Genomic DNA, 27,133 nt, shown 5'->3' with positions numbered 1-27,133 from the left:
ACCTGTTCTCTGACACCACTGGGTGTCCCGTAATTCCATTCAGTTCTGACACCCAGAGTGCGGAGTGCAGACCCCACATTTAAGGATAAAGTCATTCACAAGACTGCCCTCACTTCAGACACCAACTACCAGTGTCAGGTGTCCTCAAGCCACCTGCACTCTGCCCAGCTTGCTGTACATTCTATTCTAAGTGGGTATATTCTAGTGCAATTCAATTCTGACACTTAACTACCTAGAATTAACATAGCCTATACAGGTTAATGGCAGAGTCCTTCACAAGACTAACCCCCCCCCCAAGGCACCCATATTTCTGCCCAACTGGCTACAAATTAGGGGCTTCCCACACCCCCCTAGGTTCAGTAATTCACTGGAGTGACTCAGAACTCACTGGAAATACTAACATACAATTACAGTTTTATTATAGAAGATACAGATCAGGAACAGCCAAATGAGACCAATATAGGGCAAAATCTGGGGAAAGTGAGGGATAAGAATGCAGAACATCCGTGCTCTCATAGAATCTCAACACGTCATTCTCCCAACATATCAATATGTTCCTCAACCAGGAAGCTCCACTGAGCTTCAGCGTCCAAAGTTTTATTGGGGTTTCATTATGTAGGCACACTTGATTAAATAGGTAGCTATATGACTGACCTCAATTTCCAGGCCCCTCTCTTCCTCCTCCCTGGAGGTCAGTCTGGCCCAAAGTTTCAACCTTCTAGTCACCTGTTTTCCTCTATGTCTGACTCTTAATATCATAGGAACTTTGGCTTTAGCACATCTGAATTTGAAATATGCAGAAACATGTATTTGCTAAGTAGGCATTTTAAGTACAAGTACTATGAAGTCATATTCCTAAAAGCAGTTTAACTTGGCTGACTTAAGCCAATAAAAACTCGGTATTTGTAATATAAGGAATAAGTGTCCATTTTGCAATGTTGACTCTTAAGGACTGGGGGAAAAAAAGAACAGTATCTCTGCTCCTTTTTCAGTCTCACTGGTATTGTTGTTTGGCAGTATTCTGGTTGTTGCCACCCCTTTGGCTTTCCAGTGTAGTTTATCTTTTTTTCCCGCTTGATTAAACTTACTGTAACACTCTATTTTTTTAACTATTTTTAAAGAGGCAGCCTTTTGTTTTTATTGAGCAGTACTACATTTTATATTTTCTCTTTTATATTTTCTCCTGCTATTGTTTTTCTCATTTCTGTAGTTACAGTTTTTTCCTCTTTCTTATATCCTGATTATTGTTGTCTGCATCTAACAGATCCTTTTATATTTCGGAATGAATATTTGCATTTATTTTTTTCTAGTTGATTGAATCTTTTATTTGTATGAAATAGCTCTGTGTATAGCATTTAATGCTCTTCACCTTGAATTTCATTTTGTTTGCTATTAATATTACCACCCTAGCTTTTTGTTATCATTTTCCCACTATAATATATTCCCTGCTGGTATTTCAAAGTTTACCAACTTTCTGTCCTCTGGAAAGCCCTAAAAAATTGTTGTTTGTTCATTGCCTCCCTTATTTTCCAGCATGGTTATAAGTTTTTTGCAGGTTGGAGACTTGTTCGTGTTTTTTTATTTGTTCAAAACTTTTATTCATACCATTGGATCTGGGGCCAACTGTGCCAGCTCTCCACTGTTGTGATCCAGTCTCTTCTTGTTTTCTTTTGTTATGAAAGTGATTATATTAGTCATAGCCTACAGTGGTTACATTTAGTCTACTAGTTCAGTGAATGTAGATTAAAGGAAGGTGACATATCACATTTAAGAAAGAACCAAAACTTTTTTTTTTTAATTTGCTTTTTAAAGTTTCTTTATTCCATTATTGTTGTTCGGCTAATATAGATAAGTGGGAGGATCTGGAAAATGGAGAAAACCAGGGCTTGGACACTCATAAATTAGCTCACATACAGCATAGATTAGAAAAGAGAGGATATCTGTCAAATAATTTCTCCACTATGAAGCGTATTGCATATAGCACTCTTTGTCCTGCCTGTTGACAACTCTGGTTTAGGGTCAAGATGCAGTACATAATTCAAGTGATGTAATTATTGTACATGATTCAAATATCAAAAATTACAAAAAGATATGTGAAGCAACCAGTTTACCACTTTCTTGTATATCTTTTCAGAAAAGGTGGATTATTTATTGACCAGCAAATACATTTGGGGAGATCAAAAAGATGGGAGCTGTGAGGAGAGTTGTAGCATGGTTGTAAAATCTCTAGAAAATAGCCAGTGAGAGAGCCAGGTGGCTCAGTCAGTTGAGTATCTGACTTCATTTCGGCTCAGGTCCTGAGATGAAGCCCTGCATCGGGCTCCGCTCTCTACAGGGAGTCTGCTTGAAGATCTCCTGTCTGTTCTCGCCCTCAAATAAATAAGTAAATAAATAAATCTTTTAAAAGAAAAAGAAAATAGCCAGTGAGAAATATTTATTAAAATCCTATGCAATCTGTACCTCTGAAACAAATAATGCAATATATGTTAAGAAAAAAAAAAGAAGAAGGTAGTGGGAGGGGAAGAATGAAGCGGGGGAAATCGGAGGGGTGGACGAACCATGAGAGACGATGGACTCTGAAAAACAAACTGAGGGTTCTAGAGGGGAGGGGGGTGGGAGGATGGGTTAGCCTGGTGGTGGGTATTGAGGAGGGCACATTCTGCATGGAGCACTGGGTGTTATGCACAAACAATGAATCATGGAACACTTCATCTAGAACTAATGATGTAATGTATGGGGATTAACATAAGAATAAAAAAATAAATAAATATAAAACTTAGAAAAAAAAATCCTATGCAAAGTACTTTTGTAACTATTAGTAAAAGGAGACCGCTCAATTTAAAAATTTTTTTAAAAATTAAAAAAAAAGATTTGAATAGATGTTTTACCAGAAAATGTACAGAAATGGCTGGTAGGCACATGAAAATATGCTCACCATCATTAGTCATTCAGGAAATGCAAATCAAAACCACAGTGAGATACCACTTTACACCCATTAGGATGGCTATAATCATAAAGACAGATAATAAACATTGGCAAGAATGTAGATAAATAGAAGCCATCATATATTGCTATTGGGAATATAAAATGTGCAGCCACTTGGAAAACAGTTTGGCAGTTACTTAAAGTATTAAACATAGAGTTATCGTGTGATCCAGCAATTCCACTTCAAGGTACCTATCCAAGAGAAATGAAAACATATGTTCACACAAAGACTTTAAGGTGAATGTTCATAGCAGTATTATTCATAGTAGCCCCCAAAGTAGAAACTATGCAAACGTGTATCAGCTGGTGAATGATTAAAACACAGTGTGGTATATCTTTACAACTGAATACTGTTCTGCAGTAAAAAGGAACAAATTGGTGATACATACTGTAACATGGATCAAGCTCAAAAACATGCTAAGTAAAAGAAACTAGACATGTAAGTCTACATATTTCATTTATAAGAAATGTCTAGAAAAGTTAAATTTATATAGACAAAGTAGTTAAGACAGGTATGGGTGGGAATGAGGATTAACTGTAAACGAGCACAAGTCATCCTATTAGAATGATAAAAATGGTGCTCGCTTTGGCAGCACATATACTAGAATGATAAAAATATTCTAAAGCTGGATTATGGTGATGCTTGCTACGCTTACAAAAAATGGTACACTTAAAAGGGGTGAATGTTGTGGTATGCAAATATCTCAACAATTTTTTTTCGTCCCTAGGGTAGAAAACTTTGGGGAAGTTGTCCAGCAACTCTGGAAATGAGGATGCTAATTAGGATCATTCTTTCATTAGGAATCAGCAACAGTTTCTTTGCCTTTAATGTTAGCAGTAGCTTTGGACCATGGTAAAGAGTGCTCACTTTGACAGCACATATACTAAATTGGACAGTGGTAAAGAGTGCAGGCAGGCCTGTAGCCTAGGATCAGTAAAAGAATAAAGGGAAGTAAAATAACAAATAGAAAGGAGGAGGAGGAAAGAAAACAAAGATAATAAGTGTTAAATATTATTTTGGGCCCTAGAGTCAGGCTTGTGATCCCAGCTCTGACTCTGCCATTTACTAGGTATGTCACCTAAAGCCAGATACTTATCTTCTCTGTGCCTCAGTTTCTTTATCTGTAAAGTGGGGATAATAATAATACCTTAACTCACAGAGTTGGTATGAGGATTAAATAAATCAGTAGATGCCAAGTGATTAATGCATAGTAAACATTAGACTTTTTTTTTAACTTTATCACATTCATCATCCTATCATCAAATGGGTCTGGTAATCCTTCATGACTACTATGTTTCTGTGGATCCCCCTGAATTCTGTGGAAGAATTCTGTGGATTCTTCTTCTCTTGGAAATGACTTTACTAATCTCCCTCCATAATTCCATCTCCTCCTTCATAGAGAAAATAGTACCTGTCATCAGAATTGCCTGTCTTTCCTGTCAAGAGGTGTTCTGCTTTCTTGCCTGTGCTTTGGATTTTCATTTCCTGCCTTTTCAGGAACTTCTTACTCTTATCTCTTTTCTCTCACATATTTATCTCCTTCCTCTTCTGTGGCACCTTTGTATTGCCATTTAAACCTGCTCAAATCTTATCTTTCAAAATATAAAAGGAACCTTCCTCAATTCTGCCTCTCCCTGCAACTACCTTCCTTCATCCCCTTACCTCCCTCACTGTCTTTTCCCATTCCCCCACTCCACAAGTGTTTCTAGACTCCCAAGTCTGTATTTCCTCCCCACCATTTACTCTTTTCTCCCCCACCATTCACTCTTAAAACACACCAATCTAGCTAGTCTCTACTCCCATCAGTGACTTCTATATTATTAATTAAATTGATATTTTCAGTCTTCATCTTGACATTTTCTACATTATTAAACACTTCCTGTTGCTTGAAATATTTTTCTCTTGGCATTTATGGCAACACTTTTTTTTTCCCCCATCTCTTTGGCTTTTATAGGCCCATGCTCTTTTATCTGGACATTAATTGTACACATTCCTTAAGTCTTTATTTCTGTTATCTGTATTATCTTTCCCTTAGACCGTCTCATTTGTGCTTACAGCTTCGCTTACCTTTTATACACTATTGGCTCTCAAATTCATTTTCCTAGCCCTCAGTTCCAGACTCCTAAATCTATGTGCCTTCTCTGTATCTCCACTTAGATGTCTCAAAGACACCTTAAATCCAACATATTCAAAGCATAATTAATGATCTTCTCCTCCTAAGTCCTTCTTACCATGCCACTCCTCCAGAAAACCCTCACTCCCTTAGTATTACCTCTCTGCAAGTCTCACCATCATTATTCAGTTGTGTGAGTTAAGGAATATAGGAATAATTCTTGACAGCAGATCTCTTCTTCTATCCCATATGCAGTAATATCAAGTCCTTCAGATTTACCTCTCTGTCCCTACTTCTGTCCCTGCCACTGCTTGCCTGGTGTCAGGTACCATCATCTCACACTTAAGTTAATACATTAGCTTCCAAACTGGTCTCATCTATATTTCCTACCTACTTAGACCATTTAAAATTAAATTTGACCTTAAAAAATCAATTTACATTAATTTTCCCATTAATAGTCTAGTATTGGTTATGTGAGGGCAGGAGTGATGTATGAGAATCACACTAAAATTCAACAAAATCAGTAAGGTTTTTTTTTTTTACCATCTTTTTTTCTACTCTCTGCACCATGATTTTTCTGATGTACTAGAACAAACTAGCCCTCCCCCCCCAAACCTCAGGTCCTTCGCATTTGATCTGTTTACCTAAAACCTTCCCCTAACCCTGTCCATTTTCCCAGAACTCCTATTCTTTAGATCTCAGTTCAGACAGCACTTCCTAAGATGGCTCTTTCCCAAACTGTTAGGCCATGTGATATCCCTCTGCTTATTTATTCTCACAGCACCTTGTACTCTTTTTTTCAGTGTGCTTGTCAAAGTTTTAACATTATTTGATAGTATCCCTGATGAGACTATAAGCTTGAGGAGTATGTAGAACAGTGTCTTGTTTTGCCAGCACTGTATTCTGTGGCACCTCATACAAGTAACTTTAACATATCAGATGCTCAGGAATTACTTTTACATTGACATCTTTAATTATGTTAGTGTCAAATCTTTGTGCTTTTAGTGGGTTTTTATTCATTTTGCCTCTCGATTAACTTTGGTATTGTCTCTACTTTTACTGAATTTGTTGCATTTTATAGTGTGATTTTCAGATGATACTATTTTTTCTTCTATTTCTGAATTATTGGGGCTATCTCATTTTTGCCTATATATAACTTAGTTTATTGGTGGAAATACTGCATGTAAATTAACTTTTAAGTCACATTTTAAATGGTCTAGGAAAGCTTGATGTTTAAGGAAGTTCCAGTGGAAGCCATTTTGTAATACAATTATCTGCTATTAAATATGGCAAGTGTTTTAAAGTGTAATTTTTATTTTTGAGTATCATTTTCCTAGAGCATGCAAGCACATTTGTGCTTCTATAAAAGATAATGGAAAAATTAGTTTACTTCTTTGATTCTGCAGTGGTATTTTTACAGAGTGCTTTATACTGGATATAATCTATCTTGAAATGACTGCTTTTACTGTCATTTTCATTTCATATAACAGATGGTGGTTACATTAGAAAAGGTTTTTGGTTCTATTCCTATCAGGATCTAAGAGCTTATTGATTTCATGACTTTTGTTAGCAGAAAATATATATATATTCTGTGTATAAATATACGTATACAGAATGTATTTGTAAGCCTAGGTAATAGTTTAACTGTTATATTTGCAGCTCTATTAAATGCCAGGACCATGTGACCTTGTGGAAGAGACAAGTATTTGTTCTAGTTGGGTTATATCCCTGGGAGTGATGTGAGCACAGCTGGTGGAGGATGGTGTTTCTGTGAGTCTCAGAAAATCCTTTGTCTTGTGTGGCTTTAATGCTCAGGGGACACACTTCACTTTCCTCTTACTGAAATAGTCAGCTGCCTACCATGCTGGAGGTTATGAAGTATAAGTGCAGTTCCATGCTTTTGTAAACCTGTATAATTGATGCATTCAGAGCTTTAATACGGGAAAGAAAAAAAGCTGTGGGCTAAGAAAGCATTCACTGTTTCTGTATGTAATGATGTTAACTCCATGTTGACAGAGGTCATCTCAGAGCAAGCACGAAGCTGGCTCACATGAAGCTGAGCGGCAGAATGAAGGTCAAGGAGTGGCAGAAATCAACATGGCAACTTCTGATAGTGGTCAGGTAAATAAATTATTTTATTGGTTTTCTTTTTAATTAGCTATTTAAATATTTTTAAAGGAATATGGAGTGAGATAGTCCTCAGAATGATCTGTAAATCTTACTGATTTCCTTAGTCCTAAATGGATATCTCCAGAAGAATTCAGTGCCAAAATGCTATGTCATTTTTCTTTATTACATCTAACAATAATGCTTTCAAAATTTCTAAGTATATTTTATAGCTCTAAATTGTGTATTTCTGTTTTAGTCTAAAAATGGTTAGTGTGGGTAGAGGTTTTTTTTGAAAAATAAATGCTAAACTGCATTTTGGTTATGTATGATTTGACCTAGTTATTGCTTGCATTGAACAGATTTGCTCTTTCTCTAAGGCATTCTTTGCAAAGACATTTTTATGTTTTTAAAAGTGATAAAGACTTTGTTATAATTCTTGTTTTCTGTTGTACTTCAAGGTTACATGAATCTAGAAATCCAAGTTTTATAATTGAAAAAAATGATACTAATGCTCCTAAAAAGAGACATAGCCTAGTCATGTTTAACCATTATCACATCATTTTTTAGCAAAATTGTGGAAGTCAACTTGATTTTTTTTTTTAATGTAGCACTGTTATCTTGTAATTCTGCCATTAATTTTCTATTAGAGTTTTATCAGAATGCATCATAATATGACAGAATTCTGTTTGGGGTGTTTGGTCTTCACATTTTTTCAGTGAATATTTTATGTTGTAAATTAGTGATTTTTTTAAAATAGAATTTCACTAAGTTTTTAAAGATAATTTCCCCACTATTGATATAAAATATTCCTGTAGTGTCTATAGGTTATTTTTGATTTAATATTTTTTAAAAGAGCATGGGTTAAAATTTAAAGCTTATAATGTCTCATATTTAAGGGACGCCTGGGTGGCTCAGTTGGTTCAGCATCTGCCTTCAGCTCAGGTCATGATCCCACGGTCCTGGGACCAAGTCCTGCATCCAGCTCCTTGCTCAGCGGGGAGCCTTCTTCTCCCTCTCCCTCTGCCTGGCACTCTGCCTACTTGTGCTCTCCCTCTCTGTCAAATAAATAAATAAAATCTTTAAAAAAAAAAAATTGGGGCACCTGGGTTGCTGAGTCGGTTAAGCGTCTGCCTTCGACCTGGGTTGTGATCTCAGGGTCCTGGGATCAAGTCTGGTATCAGGTTCCCTGCTCAGCAGGGAGCCTGCTTCTCCCTCTGTCCGCTTGTGCTTGTTCACTCTCTCCCTCTCTCTCTCTGACAAATAAATAAAGAAAATCTTAAAAAATATATAAAAAAAAATTTTTTAAGGTTTTTAAAAATGTCTCATATTTAAGCATTTAAAGTTATTTTACTGAGTTAAAGGTATTTCATTTTAGTATTACTAGTTAGCATTATACTGGGGAAAACTCTTCACTTATAGATGGTAAACTGTGGCAAAAGAAATTACATTTTAGCATATTTGAGTTATTTTGAGTATATTTTTTTTCTACCTTTAGGGAATTATTTGGGAAATTTGTTTTCCTACATATATGTAGAAGAAAAGAAAGAAAAGTTTCAAGCTCTTGACAGAAAAAACTGTTTGCTTAGGATTAGACCTTTCTAAATATTTATTTGGTTACTTTTAGTCACTGTTTAAAACAATACTACAGCTGCCCCAATCCTGATGTAGCCAAGTGATACAAACCTGTGGGACTGTGATTCAGTTAGCCACGATTCCTTTAAACTATCTTAATAGGAGCTATACATGATAACCTCTTGGGATTTGTTCATTTGTTTTATTTTATTATTTGCCCCAGAAATAAAAGCCATTGACAATAACTAAAAATGAAAATCAGCCTCTGAATTTCTCAGGATCAAAGTAGCATGATCCAGCAAAGCTTCTGTTCTGGTGCACTTAGGCTACCACTGCATATGCAAGTTCATTGTACACCCTCTCTCACCTGGTATCCTGCCTGCCATCCACCCTGCCAGAATGATCTTTGCAAAGAGTAAATCACCCTCTTTAAAACCCTTTATTGGCTTCCCTTGGTTTTTAGAATAAGATAACCCTTTTTTATGACCTATATAACCTGGCTCCTGCCTAACTCGTCAGCTCTACATCACGCTTTGCTCTCACTACTTCAGCCACACTGGCCTTTCAGTACCTCATATTTATTGGGCCTCCTCTTTCCACAGCCTGTGCACAATCTATACCCCTTCTTTACAGTGCTCTTCTCATCCCATTTCACTCCATTAACACCAGTTCATGTGTCTTTGCACTTAAGCATGACTTTCTCAAGAGGCTTGAACAGTTCAAATCCCATTGTTATAAGCTGTCCTAGAACATTCCTCTCTTTGAAGACTACCACATTTGCAGTTTTACATTTATCTGTGTGATTATTTGATTAATATTGATTTCCCCCACTAGACTGTAAGCTCCAGAAGGGCGAAGATTTTATCTAGTTTTGTCTATTTTCATATCTTCACAGTCCCTGGTAAATAGTAAATAACAGTAAATATATGTTGGTTGGAAGGAAGATCTCACATCCCTTCTAGAAATAGTGTTTCTTGATCTGTGATTAATCTCCCCTGGAAGTTAAATGGAAGGAGAAAGCTGGAAGTAAATTATACAGGTCAGATCCCTGCTTGCTTAGTATATAACTACCATGTATAATTCATTTATGAATTGGTTCTTAGCTTTTCTGTTTAAAGTTTAGAACCAGATCTCTAGTGATAGCCAGTAAGTAATGGTGAAGTTCAGCCAAGAGTGGGAAAGAAATGAAATGATAAGAGAATGCTTTGCGGCTAATGAGCATTTTAAAACTTTACTATGGAAAATTTCAAACATATACAGAGGCAGATAAAATAATATAGTAATCCACACGTACCCTATTCCACTTTGCCCTCCCATTTTATTTTTGAAGAAGATCCAACATCATCATCATTTCTTCCATAAATATTTCACTCTGTATTTCCAAAAGATAACAACACTTTTTAAAAATACATAACTGGGGCGCCTGGGTGGCTCAGTCGTTAAGCATCTGCCTTCGGCTCAGGTCATGATCCCAGGACATGATCGAGTCCCACATCGGGCTCCCTACTTAGCGGGGAGCCTGCTTCTCACTCTCCCTCTGCCTGCCGCTCTCTCTCTCTGTCAAATAAATAAATAAAAGTCTTTAAAAATATAAATAAATAAATAAATAATAAAAATACATAACTATTGGGGGGGGGGCCTGGCTGCCTCAGCTGGTAGAGCATGTGAGCTCAAGCCCCACATTGGGTGTAGAGCTTATTTAAAAAAAAAAACAAAACTGAAAGTATGTAACTACACTGCCATTATTACATTCCCAAAGGAACCAACAGTAATAGCATCTATATCTAGTCAGTATCCAAATCTGCAATTGTTTTCATAAATGTCATAATTTTTCACAGCTTATTTGACTCTTTCCAGGTAAGGTTCATGCTTTGGGATTAGTTAATAAGTCTCCAGAGTTTTGTGGGGTTTTTTGTTTGTTTGTTTTTAAAGATTTCACCTATTTATTTGACGCAGAGAGAGAGAGAATGAGAAAGCAAGCAAGCACAAGCAGGGGGAGGGAGAGGGAGAAGCCGGCTCCCCACTAAGCAGGGAGCCTGATGCGGGCCTCAATCCCAGGACCCTGGGATCATGACCTGAGCTGAAGGCAGATACTTAACATACTGAGCCACCCAGGCGTCCCTCCACAAAGTTTCTTTTAATCTCTAGGTTCCTTTTTTGTCTCTTGTTTTCTGGATGTTTATTAGTTGAGGAATGAAAGTTCTTTGTTTTATACAGTTTTCCATAGTCTGGATTTTGCTGATAACATCTTCATGGTGTGTAGTTTGACATTTTTCTCTGTCCCCTGTATTTCCTTTAAATTGGTATTTGGATCTAGAGATGTGATCAGCTTTGGATTTTCAAGCCTTCTTTTTTTGTTTTGTTTTGTTTTTGCAAGTCTTTTGAGGGTGGATTGTGGTCTTCTGGTCTTCAGTCAGGAAGTATATAATGTGTGGTTGTCTATCTTTTTGTGATATTAACAGTAACTGATACCTTATACCCAGCTCCATTAATTCGTTAGGGGGTACAAAATTAGCTGGGAAACTTCTATAAGGAGAAATTCTTGTGTACTGTTTGATTACTTCCATGTACAATTTGATTAGGAAGAAAAGGGGGTAAATGCTTCCTTCTTCCCCTCCTTAGGCCAGGTTTCACAGTGACATAGAGACTCCTGCTGCCTGTGAAATAGAAACCCTAGAGTCACTTTCTAAAGTGAGTAAGCAGGAAGAGACAAGACGGGTTCCGACCCAGGAGGAATACTTGAAATTGACTGTATCGCCACTCCACTAAGTGCAGCCATCAGGCATAGCCCTTCTAGGTCTCCTTAGTGAACTTTTGAGTGCCTGTCTCTATTGGCAGTGGCTATTTAAGGATGCATAAGGGAAAAGTAGAAAATAAAGAAATGCTTGATTTTAATATGTAGTGATTAAAAGAAATTATAGTTACTTGGAAGGGTCCCCTCCAGCCATTCATCTTATCCCCACCTCTGTATTTGCCACCCATTTTTCACTTTACTGTTCACCTTTTCCCCCACTCCTGTAACCAAAAGATAATATAAAATTCATTCATCAATGTTCAGCATCTGTTTACTAAGCATCTGTATTATGCCAAGACTGTTCACAGCCCCAGGATATGGGAGTGAGCTAGGTACGTGCTACCTTTTCCTTAAGAAACTTACAATCTAAAAGTAAGACAGATGAGCAGTTTCCACAAAGTGTGTTAAGTATTATGAGAGGGCAAGTACATAGTATTACAGGAACACATATTAGAAGCACTTAACTAGTGTTAGGATGATGTTGGTCCTAGAGAAAGTTATAAATTAATTTATTATGACACCTCAAAAATGATTGGGTAAATTAGGTACCATATCTAGGTGAAAGGTGGCCTCAGGATTAGGGGAACAATTGATAGATTTGAGAGAGTCGGTTGGTGGATATCTGAGTACCTGAGAATATTTAGGAAATAGAATCCGTAAGGTTTGGTGTTGGATATGTTAAGGGGGAAAGGGAAAGAAGTAAAGAGTGACTTCCAGGTTTTTGTCATAGGCAGCTAGAAGGATGGTGATATAATTCAGTGATAACTCTAGATGAGGAGGAGGTTTGTGGAAGAAAATAATCTAGTTTCAAAAATGTTAAAATTAAGGTTAAGTTTGAAGGTGTTAAATATGAGACATTGAAGTAGAACTATGTCAGGTAGGCTGTTAGAATTTTGAGTTTGGAATTGAAGGGAAGGGTGAAGAATGTGATGATAACTCAAGGTATGGAAGATTTTTACATCCCCTGTGATTATAGAGTGAGAAGATGAAGACGTGGGCTAACATCGTAAAGCAAGGGAATCATATTGTTCCAAGAAAGAGGAAACAGTTAACATTATTCACCACTGATCATAAGGAGTAAAAAAATCTGCATTGGGTTTTACCAAAATAAGGTCATTGTTGATCTTAGCAAGAGCAATTTCATTGGCTTCCTTCCCTACCATATTATACTGAAGTGAGTTGAGGCTTAAATGGAAGATTAAAAAATAGAAGAGAGCAGGGTGCCTGGTGGACTTAGTCAATAGAGCCTGCAACTTTTGGTCTCAGGGTTGTGAGTTTGAGCCCCACAGTGGATGTAGAGATGACTTTAAAATAAAATCTTAAAAAAAAAAAAAAAAAGTAGAAGAGAGCAATTCTAGCTAACTCAAAAAGTGAACAGGCTGTTACCTGATGCAGAATACAGATTTGAGAGAAAATTTGCAGATTGTTTTATTTTTTTAAGATAGAAGAGATGAGCATGCTTGAATGACAATGAGAAGGAATCAGTAGAGGGAAAGGATCCAGAGCACACATGAAGGGATGGGCCACAGAAGGATGCAACAGCAGAAGGTAGAGATGGATATGGTGTCAGGTTATTTTGTTGGTTTGGTAGCAAAAAGTTGAAGTTTTGTCTGATGGCTTCTATTTCCCTGTAAATTAGAAGGTAAAATTATTTGTGGTAAAGGAAGAATAGTCAATTTTGTGCAAAAGGAGGCCTGTATAAAATAGCCAGTGTAGGGGCGCCTGGGTGGCTCAGTCGTTGAACGTCTGCCTTTGGCTCAGGTCATGATCCCAGGGTCCTGGGATCGAGCCCCGCATCGGGCTCCCCGCTCTGCGGGAAGCCTGCTTCTCCCTCTCCTTCTGCCTCTGCTTGTATTCCCTCTCTCACTGTGTTTCTCTCTGTGAAATAATAAAATCTTTAAGAAAAAAAAAAAAAATAGCCAGTGTAAGGAAAGAAAGGAGAGCTGACTAGGGAAACAAAGACTGCAGGTACAGTACTAAGGGCCCAAATGTATTGGTGACCATAAATGTTAAATGCGCAGCATCCTGGAGAGTTGTGTTATTTTCTCACATGGTCAGATTTCTCAGATACTGCTCAGCAGTCCATATCAGGGTATAGAAAAAAACAGCTGGATTCATCTGTAATTTCGGTGTTTGCAGGCAAGTGGGATGGAATAACCATGGAGTAGAGCTATTGAAAACTAAGAGAATTAATGGAAGTGATATACTGCAAGAAATTCAAGCTGGAATATGTAGAGAGATCCATGACTTGCTATTCCAGTCATTTCGAAGAAGCTTTCTTGGGGAAGGTTAAAGGAGATTGCTAGAAGAATAAGCTATCAGAGCTACCATGGGATAACTAAATGTGTTATTTAGAGATGGTGCATTTTGGGGTAATGGAAATAGTCCAGGATATAATCATTGAGGTCGGTGGCTAAAATGGAGTAGAGGAGAAAAATGTCTTTGAAGATGATATCAGAAAACTGAGGGGCCAAGGTTTTGAATGGGTTATGTGCATGGATGTTGAAGTTATCCAGAATGATGCAGTAGTTAAAGTGGAAGGAGGTCAGTGACCCTTGTGCCAAAGTAATGATTGGGTATAGTGATTGGGAGGTCAGAAATTATGTTAGGACTGGGAAAGGGGGGAAAGGCGATTATAACGCAAAGAGATTTGGGCCTTTTACAGGGCTTCAAAATGATTTAGAGTGAGGAAAACATAGGCTTACACTGCCTCCTGACTCTGCGAAGTACATGGCTCGTAGGAGAGAAGGCTGCAGCAAGAAGGGGTTTCCTGTGAGAGCCAGGTTTTGGGGAAAGCCAGGAGTAACAGCAGCAGTAGGTGAAAAGTTGAGGATTCATGCCGCACGGAATCTAGATTCCCCAAGAAAGGTTGGATAGGAAAGAACACAGTGGGGAAAAAGGGGTCTCACACATTTTACAGCTGAGAGTTGAGAATGATATAGAGAATACTTGTATCTTGAACAGCGAGCAAGGCCAATTCCAGAGATGTGCAAGATGACTGCTTTAACAGGTCTTGAGTTTATGAGAGAGTTAATCACACTCAAGTGTCTTCAGAATTTACTCATGAGTTGGGTAGAAAACACTTCTTAGGAAGTTACCATTTCTTGTGAGTTATCATTTCTCTAAGTTCCTCTGAAAGATGTTGGCACAGGTCTAGTCATAATAAAAGGGCCCAGGAAAGATTCTCAAGGCCCAAGTTCTATAGGTCGTGTGGGTATGGGAATGTTTTCTTGTTATCTCCTTATAATAAATGCATCTGGGGGCTGGGTGGCTCAGTCGTTAAGCATCTGCCTTCGGCTCAGGTCATGATCCTTGGGTCCTGGGATTGAGCCCCGCATCGGGCTCCCTGCTCAGCGGGAAGCCTGCTTCTCCCTCTCCCACTGCCCCTGCTTGTGTTCCCTCTCTTGCTGTGTCTCTGTCAAATAAATAAATAAAATCTTTAAAAAAAAAAGTATCTGAATTTCTATCTCGGTAGATTGGGAGAAGGGGAAGTGTCCCAAAATCAAGGAGCTGATTTCTTTCAGTACAGGAAGATACTTAGATTGAAGCTTAAAGATAATTTGATATCTACACTGAAATGAATGCCAGAAACATGTTTTTTATTGTAAAAATAGGTTTTCCCTTGTTTTATAATTTAGCTCTTTGTTTCTCTTTTGTTTCAAACAGTGTGTTAGTTATCTGTTGCTACCTAACAAATGTAGCAGCTTAAAACAGCAAACATTTGTTTCTGTAGGTCAGGAATCCTGGTGCAGCCTAGTTGGGTGCCTCTGATTCAGGGTCTCTCATAAGACTACAGTCATGGCGTTGGCTGGGACCACAGTCATGTCAAGGCTTGACTAGGGAAAGATCTGCTTCTAAGCTCACCCAGAGGGCTGTTGGCAGACCTCATGTCCTTACCGACTGTTGGCCAGAGAAATCAGTTCTTTGCCACCTGGGCCTGGCCATAGAGCAGTTCACAACATAGTGGCTGGCTTCCCTCAGAGAAAACAAGAGAGGGTACCCATGGTGGAAGCACAGTCCTTGTAACCTTATCTTGGAAGTGACTTCTCATCTCCTCTGCAGCATTCTTTTCACTGGAATCCAGTCCCTAAATCTAGCCCACACTCAAAACGAGGGGATTACATTACATTAGGGCATGACTGCCAGGAGATAAGGATCACTGGGGTTGCCTTACAGCCTACCTACCACAAACGTTCAGATATCCTCAAAGATAATATGTTTGCGTCAGGATACAGAGTCATTCACCTTCTCCTGTAGACCAAGAAAGGATCCTTGCCTGAAATTTGCTTTAAAAGAAAACCCGGACTATTCTCTACCCTGAATCTTGGTTCCTCAAATCCATCCTCCTTATTACAACCAGAATAAGCTCTTTATGTCCAAATTTATTTGCAGTTTTGTCCCCAATCTGACTCCCACCGCCACACACTGTATTCTTTCTTACCTTTGCTTAATGCTTCTGCCTTTGCTTAATGTTGGGCTGCCCTGAGGCTAATGCACAAAGGAAATTACAAGGTCTGTTGGTTCCAAAATTTAGGGATATTGGGTACATTCAGAGATAGTGACTTTTTCCAACTCATTGAACCCTCCAGAGTAGAAATAAACAACTCACAATCCTCAAACCTGTTTTTCCCATAATGGGAAAAACACCCCTTTGCCACACCCCATTCTCCAATTAGCGAGAGCATCTATATGTGAAGGAACCAGCAAAGGTGTCCTCTGCCCAGATATTCTTACAGATTTTACTACTAGCTCCTCTTTCATTCATAATAAATATTTTGTGGATACCTACTATGAACTTAAAACTACCCTTGGTATTGAGAATATAACAGTGAGCAGAATAAAGTTTCTGCCCTCAAAGAGTTTATATTCTAGCTTTTCCTTTTGAAAGATTAAGAACTGTAGCAGAATACCTGCCAGTATTGTTTTCTAATTGGATATATTCTTATAATCATTATTCTTAATCATTAATGAATGGCTTTAGGTATAGCCAGTATTTTGATAGGTCCCACATATTTATCTGTAGTCCCTACTCCTGTCCAGAGTTGCATCTTGTGTTTTCAGATGCCCATTGTGCATTTTTACTGTATGTCAGTATATTGATTGGTGATCTCAGGTCCCACACTGAAACCCATCATCTCTTCCTGGGTTTCCTGTATTCACACTGCCTGCACTATTTGCCCATTTATCCAAGCTCAGCGCCTCCAAGTTGTCCTTGGTTCCCAGCATCTCTTTACTCACATCTAGTCAATTAGCAAACCAATTGATTCTGTCCTCTAAATACAGGGTATCCCCAACTCCCTATTCCTACTTCCTTACTTTGTGCCCTCATGACGGCTCAGTTATTGAAAGCACCCTCTTCCTGATTTCCCACTGTGATCTCTCCATTCTGTCTTTTATACTCTTTTAAAGATGTGATTCTGGGGGTGCCTGGCTGGCTCAGTCAGAAGAGCATGCAACTCTTGATCTCAGTCAGGATCATGAGTTCAAGCCCCATGTTGGGAGTAGAGATTACAAAATAAAACTTAAAAAATAAATAAAGATATAATTCTGGCTGTGCCACCCTCCTGCCGAAAGTCTAGTGGCTCTCCAACATCCACAGCTTAAAAGCAACATCTTTAAAATGACTCATGAGACACTTAATAATTTAACTCAACCTTCATCTCCCATCATACACCTTGTGTTCTGTCCACGTTAAACAAACCCCATGCTCTCCATATTTATACCTTTATACAGACTGCTGCATTTGTCTCTTACCCCAGAATTCAAGGCCTACCTTAAATGTTACTTATTTTATGCAACCTTTAATAGTTCCTTATACCAAGTAGTTGTTTCTTCCTGTTTTCCTTCAATACTTTATTAGTTTTTCTCCTCAGTATTTTATACCTTTTTATACTATGGTGCTTATCATCCCACAGTGCAGTTACTGATCTTTTCATGTCTTTCTCTAATTAAGTTTTAAGCAGTCCTTCTCTGTACTGTGAGTTCCTGGAGAACATGGACTATACCAAATTCCAAATTAGTTTTGTGGTAATTTAGAGCATTTCATCAACTAATAAAGCTTTCTATCAATAAATTTATCTTTAACTGAATGTGGTTTCATGTCTTTTGATCTTTGAAAAAATACCACTCTTAGAATTTCTTCAGTGTTTGGTTATTTCCCACACTGTATTTAACTTTTCTTCAGTTTTTCCTTAAAATCTACTTAAGTTCACAGGTAAAAATACTCATTTTGAGCAGTTAAAATGTCCACACTTTTCATGCTGTATTTAGCTATTTACCCTAAAGACAGTTCATTTGGTGCACCTTAACATGAAGTTAACTCTGTTTATTTATCATCTAAATTATACTATCCATAATTTGCTTAATTTCTAGGGTTCAACTACACGAATGGATCATGAAACAGCCAGTGTTTTGAGTTCTAGTAGCACACACTCTGCTCCTCGAAGGTTGACAAGTCATCTGGGAACCAAGGTAACAGAAGATTATAAACTCTGGTCACTAATACTAAGAGTACTTTGCTAAAACATTCTTCACTCATCTTTTAAATTCAACTAGAAGAGAATTCTGGTTCCATCACCCCAGTCTCTTCTTAAAGAAACATCTTTATACAGAAGAGTACAAAGGAAAAATGAGGATTATTAAAAAGTGCCAATTTAGCTAGTTTTTTTACTCTTTCTCAGCCATATCATCCACTTCTCTGCAAGTATCTTAAGCTCCAGCCAGACTGGCTTGCTTACTTGCTGCTTCCCAAGCACTCCGTGGGACTTTCTGCCTCCGTGCGTTGCCTGAGGTGGTACCACCTCCCCTTTCTACCCCACTCCCAAATGGCTGTCAGAATCCGAGGCAGCCAGCAGCACTCTGCTTGGGTTTTACTTCTTTACAAAATGTTTTCTGGTTCCCAGTGTCCTCTTACCTCCCCATGCAGTCTGTCTACCTCCTTTGAGTCACTGCAATTTGCGTGAAACTCTCTTGGGGAATAGGGACTTTTTTTTTATTTAATCTTTTGTGACATCTACCACAGAGCCTGCACATAATGAGTGTTCAATAAATTTACTTAAGTGGATGGAAAAATTACTGAAATAGAATGTTACCCAGTGCTGATAAGTGAGTTTTCTTAGTCTCTCAGATATTAGCAAATATTTTAGGACTTGAGAATGGTGTGTTTAAAAAGAAAACAATTGTTTTATTGTTGTTTTAAAGCCAGAGTCTTTAATATTATATTGACAAAGAGGAAATTCTAATATAACTAAACAGTATATTTTCAGTTAAATCTAAATAATTCCATTAACTGTTTTCACAACATACTCTACCTATTCTTTCTTTAACAATATAATGGCTCTTATGAAAAGCATTACTGAAATAACTAATGTGATTTAAGAAATGAATTTAGAATAATCAACAATATTGTTAATATGAGACTTCATCCTTTTAATAACTCACAATAGCTGCTAATTGGGACCTCTGATTTGCCAATAACTGCGCTAGAAGTTGTGTGTACATTTTCTCTGATCTTCTCGAAAACACTGTGAAGTATTCTTGTCCCTCTTTTTTAAAAGAGAAAACTGAAGCAAAAAATTTGGTTTAGGCAGCTGTTGCATATTTAAATTGGACTTGAACCCCAGGTCTGTCCAACATCAACGTGTAGTTCTTACTATAAAGAAAATCTAATATTCACCAGTACCGTTGCATGAAAACTAGCAGCTAGAATACCATTGCCTTTTGAAGTGACTTATGAATGATAATATTAAGACCTTGCTACATTTTTGAATGCCAGCTACTCTTCCTATACATGTATTATTTCATTTAATCTTCACAGAGAAAACCTTGTTAGGTAAATTTCTCCATTTTGTAACTGAGAAAACTGGGGCTCAGAGAAATCAAATAACATGGTAGTGTCACACAGTTCATTCATAAGTGGTGGAACCAGAATTTGAAAGCCCAGTTTATCCACAGTTCTGTACCACCTTCCTAAAACATTAATATCTAAGAGTAGTGTGTATTTATTTAGAGTTTGTCAGCCTCAGCATTCTTGACTGGATAATTCTTTATTGTAGGATGTTTATAGCAGTATCCCTGGTCTTTACCTAGTAGATGCCCATAGCACTTTCTCTCACAGTTGTGACCACCAAAAATGTCTCCGAAACATTGCCCAAAGTGTCCTAGGAGGGCCAAAATCACCCCTGATTGAGAACCACTGATTTATAGAGATGATACATTCTTTATATAATAGCCTCTACTTTTATGTAATGACTCTGGCTTTGAAATGAGGCTAATTACAATCCAGGATAACTGGGTACTCTTTCCAGTTTCTATTCTACTTCTGAATAAACCCTTAGAATTTATTGTCAGAGAGTAATTGGTGCTTACTGGATGCTTTAAAAAAAGAAAATTAAGAATCCTAGCCTTGTACTCCCTATGTGATCATGGCATTCTTCTTCTTATGACAAAATATTTTTGTATGTTTAAGGGAGAAATCATACACTTTTAACGTTATAATCTGGCAAGGGTTAGTGATTGTCGAGAACTAGTACTTAGTAAATAATAATTGTTGAAATTGTTTTCTATTTATTGATTATAGTTGTAAATTAAAAGAAGTAAAAATTTTAAATTATGTAAAATATTTAAATAAACCACATTCCTCATTTTGTGTGTGTGTGTGTGTGATATCAATTGTCATTCACTATGACCAGCTGATCCAGACAAACTGCACTTTATGTGAGAACCTACTTTCTCTTTCAACACTGTATGCCACCTACTTCTATTTACTCATATAAACAAATTGGTGATGGATTTTGAAATAATACTCATTACTTCATCCTAGAAAGGGGTTTTGAGTTTTTTCTTTTTAATGAGTTACAATAAATATCCCATTCATCACTTCATTGGTGTTAGCGTTTGGATATTAAAGTCATAATTTTGTTTCTAAACTCATTTGGCCCACAGGTGGAAATGGTGTATTCATTGTTGTCAATGCTTGGTACTCATGATAAGGATGATATGTCGCGAACTTTGCTAGCTATGTCTAGCTCCCAAGACAGCTGTATATCCATGCGACAGTCTGGATGTCTTCCTCTCCTCATCCAGCTTTTACATGGCAATGACAAAGACTCTGTGTTGTTGGGAAATTCCCGGGGCAGTAAAGAGGCTCGGGCCAGGGCCAGTGCAGCACTTCACAACATCATTCACTCACAGCCTGATGACAAGAGAGGCAGGCGTGAAATCCGAGTCCTTCATCTTTTGGAACAGATACGAGCTTACTGTGAAACCTGTTGGGAGTGGCAGGAAGCCCATGAACAAGGCATGGACCAGGACAAAAATCCAAGTATGTTCCCTATAGTGCATGTTACAAAAAGCAAATGTAAACATTTTTTAAATGAAAACTTTTTTAGGTAGTATGTTGTCTTTATGAGTTGGAATGGGAAGTTTATAGTAGCCATCTACACTGCTAACATAGTTTAAAACTTAGGTCTGTATTTTTCTAGAGAAAAAAAATAGTAAAGGAGAATGTTACATGCAGTACTATGCAACCAAAAAAGAATGAGAGATTAAGAGAGATTTATAGTCACAGCATAATAATCTAGAAAGAACTTAAGCAATTATGTTTCCATCCCTTCCATTTTATAGATTAAGCTCAAGAATGTGACTTTAGTTCCTTCAGCAGTTAGTGACCAAGCCATAATCTTTACATTTGCACAACACTCTACTCAGTGGATACAAAGCTGTGTTAAATCTGTTATGTTATTTGAGCTTCACAACAAACTCCTGGAGTAGGAAGGGAAGGTATTATCATGTCCATTTTACAGATGAAGAAACTGAGGCTCAGAGACACTAAAAGACTTGCCTGTAGCCTCATAGCTAATAAGTGGTAGAGCCAGGAACAGAGGCCAGATCTTCTGACTGTCAACCCAGTGCTCTTCCCACTGCACCCTCCTGCTTCAGGCGATAGGTCCCAGTTGCTTGGGTTGATCAGCCACCCAGCTCTGTGCAGAGAAACGCTGGGCTACCAACTCCTCTCCATCAGGAGCAGGGAAGTTAGGAATTGGGACCCTTGGGGACATAACTTACTTCATTCCTGTAGCAAGAACCAAAAGCAGCAAGTATATAAGGTAAGACCTTCCTTTTACCTGATAAGAACACACACACAAACACATCCACACACACAGGACAGGGGACAATTGTATCAACCTGTTGATTCAGGGAGCAGTAGAAGGGGTGATGGTGAGAACACCTTCTCTGAAGCTTTAGCAAATTTTTTTAGCTTAGGTATAAAGGTGAATTTATTTAAAATTTACAAATTTTCAAGAATAAGAAAATAGCAGAAATAGTCCTTTATATCTTTTTGTCCTAGGGATAAAGAAAACTAATAAGATACTTTACTGAGAGAACATTGTCTTTCTGGATTTTTTTCTGTGGGTATCAACAATTATGTAATAACTTGTATTTTGTGATCTTAATAACTGTTCTCAAAATGCTTAAATAAAATAAATTAATATTACTTCTGAAAAATAGACTTACTTTTTAAATTTTTATTTCAAATAATGAGCTTTGAAACTGTGTGCATGGTATTAAATGTGGAGGTACATTTTCTTGGACACCTCTTCTTTAGATTCTTGTTTACTGTCTATATGGTAAGCTTTCTCCACAGGTTTGTGCTAGATTTCTTTACTATATTTGTACACAAATAAGTGCTTTTAACCCACACTCGTGACAAGAGTTTAAATAGAAATTATAACAAAAACAGCTTTATACCAAAGCGTCTTTATTCTTTTACATATTCAACATAATTTTAAATTATTATTTGAGTTATAGTATAAACCTGCAAGGGATTTATTCTAACAGAGATAGTTAAAGGAAGATAAGGAGTAAACATTTTTCTGGAACCAAGAAAAGCCCTTTACTCATATTTTCTTTTCCATGTTGGTAGTATTTATCTATTCAGCAAATATTTGTTGATCTACTAAACTATTATGCATCAGGGATATATTAGTGAGCCCTGCTTTTTTTAAAATATAATAAACATTGTTGCTTTTGAAAAAAACAAAGCATTATGGTCTATGTCAATTTTATTTTTCAGTGCCAGCCCCTGTTGAACATCAGATCTGTCCTGCTGTGTGTGTTCTAATGAAACTTTCATTTGATGAAGAGCATAGACATGCAATGAATGAACTTGGTAAGACAGAAATGTTTCTTAATGCCATAGAAGGGTACTGAAGATTTTTCAGCATCGTTGAATTGGGTATAAGGCCACTAATTTCTGTTACCACCTTCTTCCTCCTTATAGCAAATGATTATGCCCTGGTTTCCAGAGGAGGAAAGGTTCTTAATGATAGAAACTGCTACCCTGTATAAACTAACTTGGCTTTTCAAAATCTTAGCCAACAATTAGAAAGATTACTAAGTGGGCCACTCCTTGCCCCTGTTCCCACAGTAGACCCTACGTGATAGTTGATGGGGAGGGTAATTTAAATTATTTTGAAATGCGGAGCTACGTGATTGTTCTTGAACTCAATCACTTCTGATGGACACCAGAAGAAATTATTATTAAGATTCTCATTTCTCTTCATGGTTACCAGTACTTACTGGATTTTCATGATAAGTGGCATGGTATCTTTGAAACTGGTTAATGAAGAAAAGCATTATGCTCTAATTTAAGTTAGAAATATTCCACTAATTTTGGAAGGATTACTCTTTTATGTATGTTATCACACACTCTAAACCTTATTTATAACCTGCATTTTTGTGTACCCCGTTTGTCATGTAACAGTTTTTCTTTGATTTCTAGGTTCATTTTGCACATGTGGTATTTATAAATTGCATCATGCTGAGCCATCTCATGTGAACTGGATCTGTCTAGTTATGCCACAAGCAAGAACTGTACACTGAGTTCCCATCTTAGTGTAGCTGTGCCCTTGCTTTTTGTGCTGTTTATTTTACATTACATCCCAGCCCCACTTTGTATTCCTACCACCCTCATCATTGTCATTCATCATTTATCTTAAAAGTCACAAAATCATGAGACTCTTAAACACAGAAAACCTGCACGGCCAAAAATGAGTGTTGTCTCCTTCAGAGTCATCACTATGGGGGACTGTGTACTTTGTGATCTCAGGCCTGCCCTCCAGCCATGCTTTTCTTCCCACAGGCCCTTGCAGTTGGCCCATCTGATTCTCTTTCCTTCCCCCATACCCCAGCCTCCTGTGGAACTGAGTGTGGTCTTACGGGTTCTCCCCTCCTCAGCAGTCTCAGCATTTGTGAAAATTTTATGTTTGGTTATTTTTTTAATGCTACTAATAATGGGAAGCAGATAAAAATCTTGAATAAATAAGAAAACTAATCCAATTTTAAACTACAGCAAAGGTTTTTCTGTAAATGTCCCTGTGTTCCAATGAACTGTAGACTAGGACTGACACATGAATCTGAATTTCAAAGTAAAACCTAGACTCAGTATTTGTTCCTCTTCCTTCTTCAGGTAGGAAGGCTACCCGGGGCATTTCATCACAGGAGCTAGGGCAGGGGCTTTCAGGTGAGGAGCAGGATGGGGCCTCTGGGGGTGTGACTGTTGGGGACAGAGCCACAGGGGATTACTTTCTTCTCATTCCTAGCCTCTAAAGTTGCACAAAGCAAAAGATAAATCAAGGATGTGGATTGTGGGGAGATGGAGTAAGGAAGCACAAGGTATCTGACAGTGAGGGATAAGGAGGAATGAAGTCCCAAATAGATGAAGGGAAATTCCTGAGCCCAGCCAGCTGGAACTGTCATTTGTACATACAAGAAGATTCTACAACTTATCAAAGTCACTTAGGTTTGCACCTGTTAGAGTTGCAGGTTTTAGACTATGCTGTCAGTGATGTATACATTGATTAAGTCCCAGCTCTGTCCCAGAAACTGTGCTAGTAAAAATGGTGAAGATATGGTTCTGACTTTAAAGGAACTCACAATTTATTTGTATTAGTATTTCCAAACTAGATCATAACAATCACAGAGATACTTGTCAAACCATATAGATTCTCTGGCCCTGTAGCAAGCAAGCTTGGTAAAGCAGAATCTCCAGAGGGGTACCTAGAAATCATTTAATTAGTGGCCTAGGTGATTCTTATGATCAGTAAATTTTGTGAAACACCAATATATAGAATATTTATGTTGGGCCCCTAATGTTTATTTTAGAATGAGGCATTTCATGCTAATGGTGACTATCTAACCCAAGTAAAAGGAAAATAATATACTTTTTAAAACTAAGTGTCATCTTTCTGTTATCTTTTTTATATACATAAGTCTAAGGGTTCTGTTGCATGGTTTCTGTTGAAACCATTGGTCCTCTACCAGCTTTAAGGTTATGAGATCGCACATTGAATAATATCTGGTCCATCTGGACCACTTTTTTTAAACATAGACACTGAGCAAAATGTGAAAGAATATGCTTATCATCTTTGCATTACCTTGAAACAGCCTAACCTTTCTAAGGGCAATCTGTTTTTTATTCCATCAGTCATGAATTCACATCATAATTTTTGTGAATCCATTTGTAGTTTTGACATATGAATTTTATTCATTGCCTTAAAATTTACAGAAAGTTTTCATTTGCCTGAAATCATAAAAGACTCTCTTTTATCTGATATCCTAAATTTCATTGAATGTTCTTTTTTCCTCATGGTTTTGTTGATATTGACCATATCCTTCTTTAATCTTTGTTTTCAGAATCAAGTCCTAGTATTTCATTTTTTCCATTCAAAAAAAACTCTTTCTTCATTTAGTGCCTTCTTGAGACCTTCTTTATTAGATTATTTCACCTTTCTTAAGAAAGTATCACAGATATTGCCACACCACGCAGGATTTTATATAGGCACAAAGCATAGTATGTTTCTTTTGGTATCAATAACCTGCTTTATAATGATCAACATCTTGGTGATCTTACCAGTATACAGGGCCGTGGTCTTTAGATCATCAGTCACTCCCAAGTCAATTTCCTGAGTCAAAACCCTCAGCTCTTTTACTGGCTCCTCCCCTTTTACTCAAGTATTAAATGGTGGGAATTCCTCAAAGCTCTGTCCTAGGTTTTCTTCGGTCTCTCTCTAAACAATGTCCTTCAATCCATAGCTTCAGCTACAGTGTTTTTCAGATTTACATGTTAATCCACATTCTCTCTCCTGAGTTTTAGACACACTATCAAATTCTTCATCTGACATCTTCACTTAGATGGTTTTTCAGACATTTTTAACTCAACTGCCCCAACTGAACTTGTTATCTCCTTCAACTCCAAATCTCTGTCTCTTCCAGGGTTCTTTTTCTCAGAAAATGGCATGGCAGTCAACCCAGTTCCTCAGGCCAGAATCTTCGGAAGACATCCCATAACTCTGTCCTCCTCATCCCCTGCATTTAGTAACTGAGTACTGTAATTCTGCTTCTTAAATTTATCTCAAATCACTGCTCTTCTTTCCATCCCCAGTTCAGGCCACTATCTTCTCTCCTACTCTGCAGATCTTTGTCTTGGCTCCCCACTTCCAGTTACCCATTCTGCATCCTGCAACCACAGGAATCTATTTAGAATGTACATTTAATTATTCCTTCCCCTGTCAGAAATCCTTGGTGTGACATATAAAGTCTTGCACGATACGGCCTCTACCCATTTTGTAGCCTCATCTTGAGACCTTCTCCTTATTGCTGTGTATTTCAGGCTCAAGGGCTCTTGCACATACTGTTTTTCATCTGCCTAAAATGCTTTTCTGTTATTCCTGCCCCACCTGTTTTAGATACTCATTCACCTTTAAGTCTTTCTTAACCTAAACATTATTTCCTCAGCCTTTTTCTTGATACTCTTAATCTAGGGTAAGTCCACCTGTTACCTTTCCCTGTGCTTCTACACAGTCTGTTATGCCTAAATTAGTTGTTCAAGGTCTGCTTTTGCTCTAATGTATAAGCTCCATAAAGATAGTGACTGTATTGTGTTCACTGGCTATGTATTTTTCCATTATCATGGGTGGATGGAAGAAAATCTTTCTAAATATGGTTTGGGTTTTCCTTAACCAAAGTAATTTTCACTTATCTACATTCAGACTCATCTGTCATTGCTGCTAGTCATAAAGATTTGCACCAGTCTTCCTACAGTTAATTCTCCTGGCTTGCAATTCTTGACCCAAGTTAGAACTTTGTTTTACAAACTTGTGGATTCCTCTACATACTGACCCTTCTAGATCATTTATGAAAATACTAAACGTACAGGTCTTCTTCCAAATTAATAACCTGACTGTCTAGACTTAAAATTTCCAAGAATCGCCTGTTTATGTTCATCCTCCTTTTTTCTGTCTAAGCCACTTCTCTGTGACAAAACAATATCCCCAGTCCCATAATGATTAATATTGATGATAAATATTTTGAATAGCTTCCATAATACATTTTTATTTTTATTTACTCGCTCACCATTGTGCTTTACCTTTGTTTTTTGTTTGTTTTTTGGGGTTTTTTTTGTTCTGTTTTGTTACTGCCCTTTCCTTTCTATCTTTCCCTTTCCTTTTCCTTCGTTTTTCTCCTTGCCTTCCTAGTGTTGACCACTGTGGGCATTGTC

The 27,133-nt window shown here is 37.5% G+C and overlaps 1 protein-coding gene across 5 annotated transcripts in view; it reads left to right on the top strand.

Annotated features, from left to right (window-relative positions):
- APC (APC regulator of WNT signaling pathway) overlaps positions 1-27,133 on the top strand; it is a 132,738-nt gene that overhangs the window by 89,042 nt on the left and 16,563 nt on the right. For 2 of the 5 annotated variants that reach the window (XM_035015466.1, XM_035015476.1), the window contains exons 8-12: positions 7,116-7,220; positions 17,947-18,045; positions 20,518-20,896; positions 22,649-22,744; positions 24,044-24,097. In XM_035015466.1, coding sequence (XP_034871357.1) covers positions 7,116-7,220; positions 17,947-18,045; positions 20,518-20,896; positions 22,649-22,744; positions 24,044-24,097 — 733 coding nt within the window. The remainder of the gene's footprint in view (positions 1-7,115; positions 7,221-17,946; positions 18,046-20,517; positions 20,897-22,648; positions 22,745-24,043; positions 24,098-27,133) is intronic. The other 3 variants (XM_035015485.1, XM_035015495.1, XM_035015504.1) reach the window with 2 other exon arrangements.

This window comes from Mirounga leonina, unplaced genomic scaffold (genome assembly GCF_011800145.1).
Source record: "Mirounga leonina isolate KUSES-001 unplaced genomic scaffold, KU_Mleo_1.0 Mir_104, whole genome shotgun sequence".
NCBI classification, from domain to species: domain Eukaryota; kingdom Metazoa; phylum Chordata; class Mammalia; order Carnivora; family Phocidae; genus Mirounga; species Mirounga leonina.
Note: the sequence above shows the minus strand (reverse complement) of the source record. Positions and strands in the feature narration are given on the sequence as shown.